The 2,726-nt window shown below is 27.2% G+C and overlaps 1 protein-coding gene across 2 annotated transcripts in view; it reads left to right on the top strand.

Annotated features, from left to right (window-relative positions):
• The window catches only part of LOC106469023 (tRNA (guanine(26)-N(2))-dimethyltransferase-like), a 30,150-nt gene that overhangs the window by 25,691 nt on the left and 1,733 nt on the right, over positions 1–2,726 (top strand). For both annotated transcript variants that reach the window (XM_013929474.2, XM_022397423.1), the window contains exons 13-14: positions 1,112–1,185; positions 2,298–2,417. In XM_013929474.2, coding sequence (XP_013784928.2) covers positions 1,112–1,185; positions 2,298–2,417 — 194 coding nt within the window. The remainder of the gene's footprint in view (positions 1–1,111; positions 1,186–2,297; positions 2,418–2,726) is intronic.

The raw sequence follows: 2,726 nt of genomic DNA on the forward strand, positions 1-2,726 counted from the left end.
TATTTACTTATGACCACGCTGTGTGCATTAAACTTTACAAGGACCAGGAACCAGTGGTTTTGCCACTCGAACTTGGCTAAGTTTTGATAAAGGAAGATTTTTCCAGCATTAATACAATAGTAGACTGTATTCGAAACAAATATTCTTGTCATGTATGCTGAATTTTTTCTACAGGTAAAAAGTAATGTTTTAAAATTAATTGATAAACCAGGAAAATATTTTGACTTTATTTTTAAGGCTGAACAGTATCATGCTATTGTAAAATCGTTTTTCTTTTTATTTTGTATCATTCTATTATAATTTTTTTTTTTTCCAAAATCTTAATTTCATTTGTTTATTCAAAAATGTTGCCAGATTTCATTTGAGCTAATGGCTACAAAACCTATTAAAATGAGTATTGATTTGTGGTTGAATAATGATTACAAAGAAAACTGTAATGAAAAATTATTATATCTCAAGAAAACTACTTGTCTTAGGGGTAAAGAAAAATTCACCAATGGCATACGCTTTATTCAGGTGTTTCAAAATCATATTATCTGCATGTTGTTTTTCTGAAAAAACTAACGTTGCTTTTAGTTCTCTTTTTTTAAAATATAGGAGAAATTGGTGATTTCAATAAAATGCCTGAAAGTGTGTGGATTTATTATGATGATCAATGAACACTGTCCGCAATTTGGCTTACAGCAACTTCATTTAGAGATAGGCTTGATCTTCTGATTGAGAATGACAAAAAATGTATTGAACACTTTCTGTGGCAGTTTTTAAAACATCCTGTACCATGGCTGAACTTTTGTGAATAAACTTATGATTGTCATTGTAAGTTAGTATAGTCCCCCTTAGAACAAGTAGGTTTCAAGTCAATGTAAGTTAGTATAAAGACAATAATTTTACAAATATTTTTAAACTCTCTTTTATATTACTTGTAAGTGAGAAAATACTTCTTTTACCTACCTACTGAACTTATTTTTAATATTCAACCTATTAATCAATATGCTTTATAGTAAATAAGAATAATTTTTTTTTACTGTATCAGACTGATACTATAATTTTTACTTGAGCTGCTAGTAAAATACAGTGTTTTTTTTGTTGACATTCTTGATTGTTTTATCAGACCATGCAGAACTCTGTCAAAAGAAAACTTGAAAAAGGGAGCGCTGCCGAAATAATCTTGAATAAAAAACCATGGTCAGTTAATTGTATTTTTTGTATTGTGGATCTGTGTTGAACTAGTTTTAGGATCATAAAATAATGTATCTAATACTTCGATAACGATAGTTATTTTATATACAGTAGTGGTTAATTAATCAATGTTATTTTGTTTAGAAGAATAAACAACTTAAATCCTGATTACGCAATAGAAATTGCAAGTAAAGAGAAGCAAGTGATATTAATTAAAATTTCTTGAATTGTGCTTTTGATGATGTAATTTTCTTTTTTCCAGATTCAAGTAACTCATGAGAAAGCTAAACATTATATTTACAATTTTAGAGAAAATTAATTTCTCTTTTGTGCTGGTAATTTTCTGAATTTTTCAAATGGTTTTCATATTTTGTGATTATTATTTTAACATATTTCCCCAAGTTGTTAATATAAGCTCAAAATGTAATAAATTCTGAATTTTCACTATGATAATTCAGTAATGACTTGTCAAATGATCTTACGTATTCACTTTTGTCATTATATATGTTTTACTGGTTAGATGTGATTTATTACCAAAAAAGTAGTGTTTCTACTTTATTTTTTTGCTCTTTTTTATTTTGAAATTGTAATTAAATTTTTCTACAAATTAGGATTTTATTTTTTAACAAATTTAAAGGAATTGGAACTATAACAGGTGAAGATGAGTAGAAAATAAAAAACATTGTACAAATGTGTCAGTGAATAAAAAATAATTATTGTAATTAATTCAGTTCTCTTGAGTATAAAGAAATTAGAAAGGTATGTCAGTTGGAACCATACAAGAAATATTATTTTGGTGTTTCTTTTATTACATTTTGGAAAATTTATTACATTCAGAATATTGAACACGTCATCATGTTAAATATTTATTTGCATAAGTTATAATACTTGATATATAGTTCTTTGTACACCATAATTGTTTCCAGTAAATGCTTGGTTTTAACATATGGTTATTTATTAATCCTTATTTATACTTCCATCATCTGGAGAAATATGCTATCATAAAATGTTCAAATGTAAAATATAAAATGAACAAAACGTGTAAAAAGTAAGTATGAAAATTAATATGATCACATTTTCCACTCCGGTTCTAATTATTATTTATTTTTTAAACACAGCATTGAAGTGTCCTTTTCTCTCAGACAAGATGCCAACCCTTCTTCTAGACAACAGAACTTGCTGCGCTTCCAGGTTAACCCAGAACCCCACTGGGGACCCAAAGCACGAGCAAGAACAAGGTAAAATTTATATGTTTGTATTCTTTTACCTTGTATATACATTAGTAAAAAGCAAACAAACTTACAGTTAACTCTGTACCGATTGGGTCCAAGACTTCAACAGCTTTATAAACACATTTTCTAAAATATTTTTGTACCGAACTGCTTGTGAACTCTTCATGTTCTTGCTTACAAAATCCTTGGTAGTGTATACACACATATAGATATATATATATATATATATATATATATATATATATATATATAATAAATATCTACTACTACTATATATATAGGAGGAGATAGTAAGTTAGTACTTAAGTATGTGTG

This window comes from Limulus polyphemus, unplaced genomic scaffold, assembly GCF_000517525.1.
Source record: "Limulus polyphemus unplaced genomic scaffold, Limulus_polyphemus-2.1.2 Scaffold3266, whole genome shotgun sequence".
Taxonomy (NCBI): domain Eukaryota; kingdom Metazoa; phylum Arthropoda; class Merostomata; order Xiphosura; family Limulidae; genus Limulus; species Limulus polyphemus.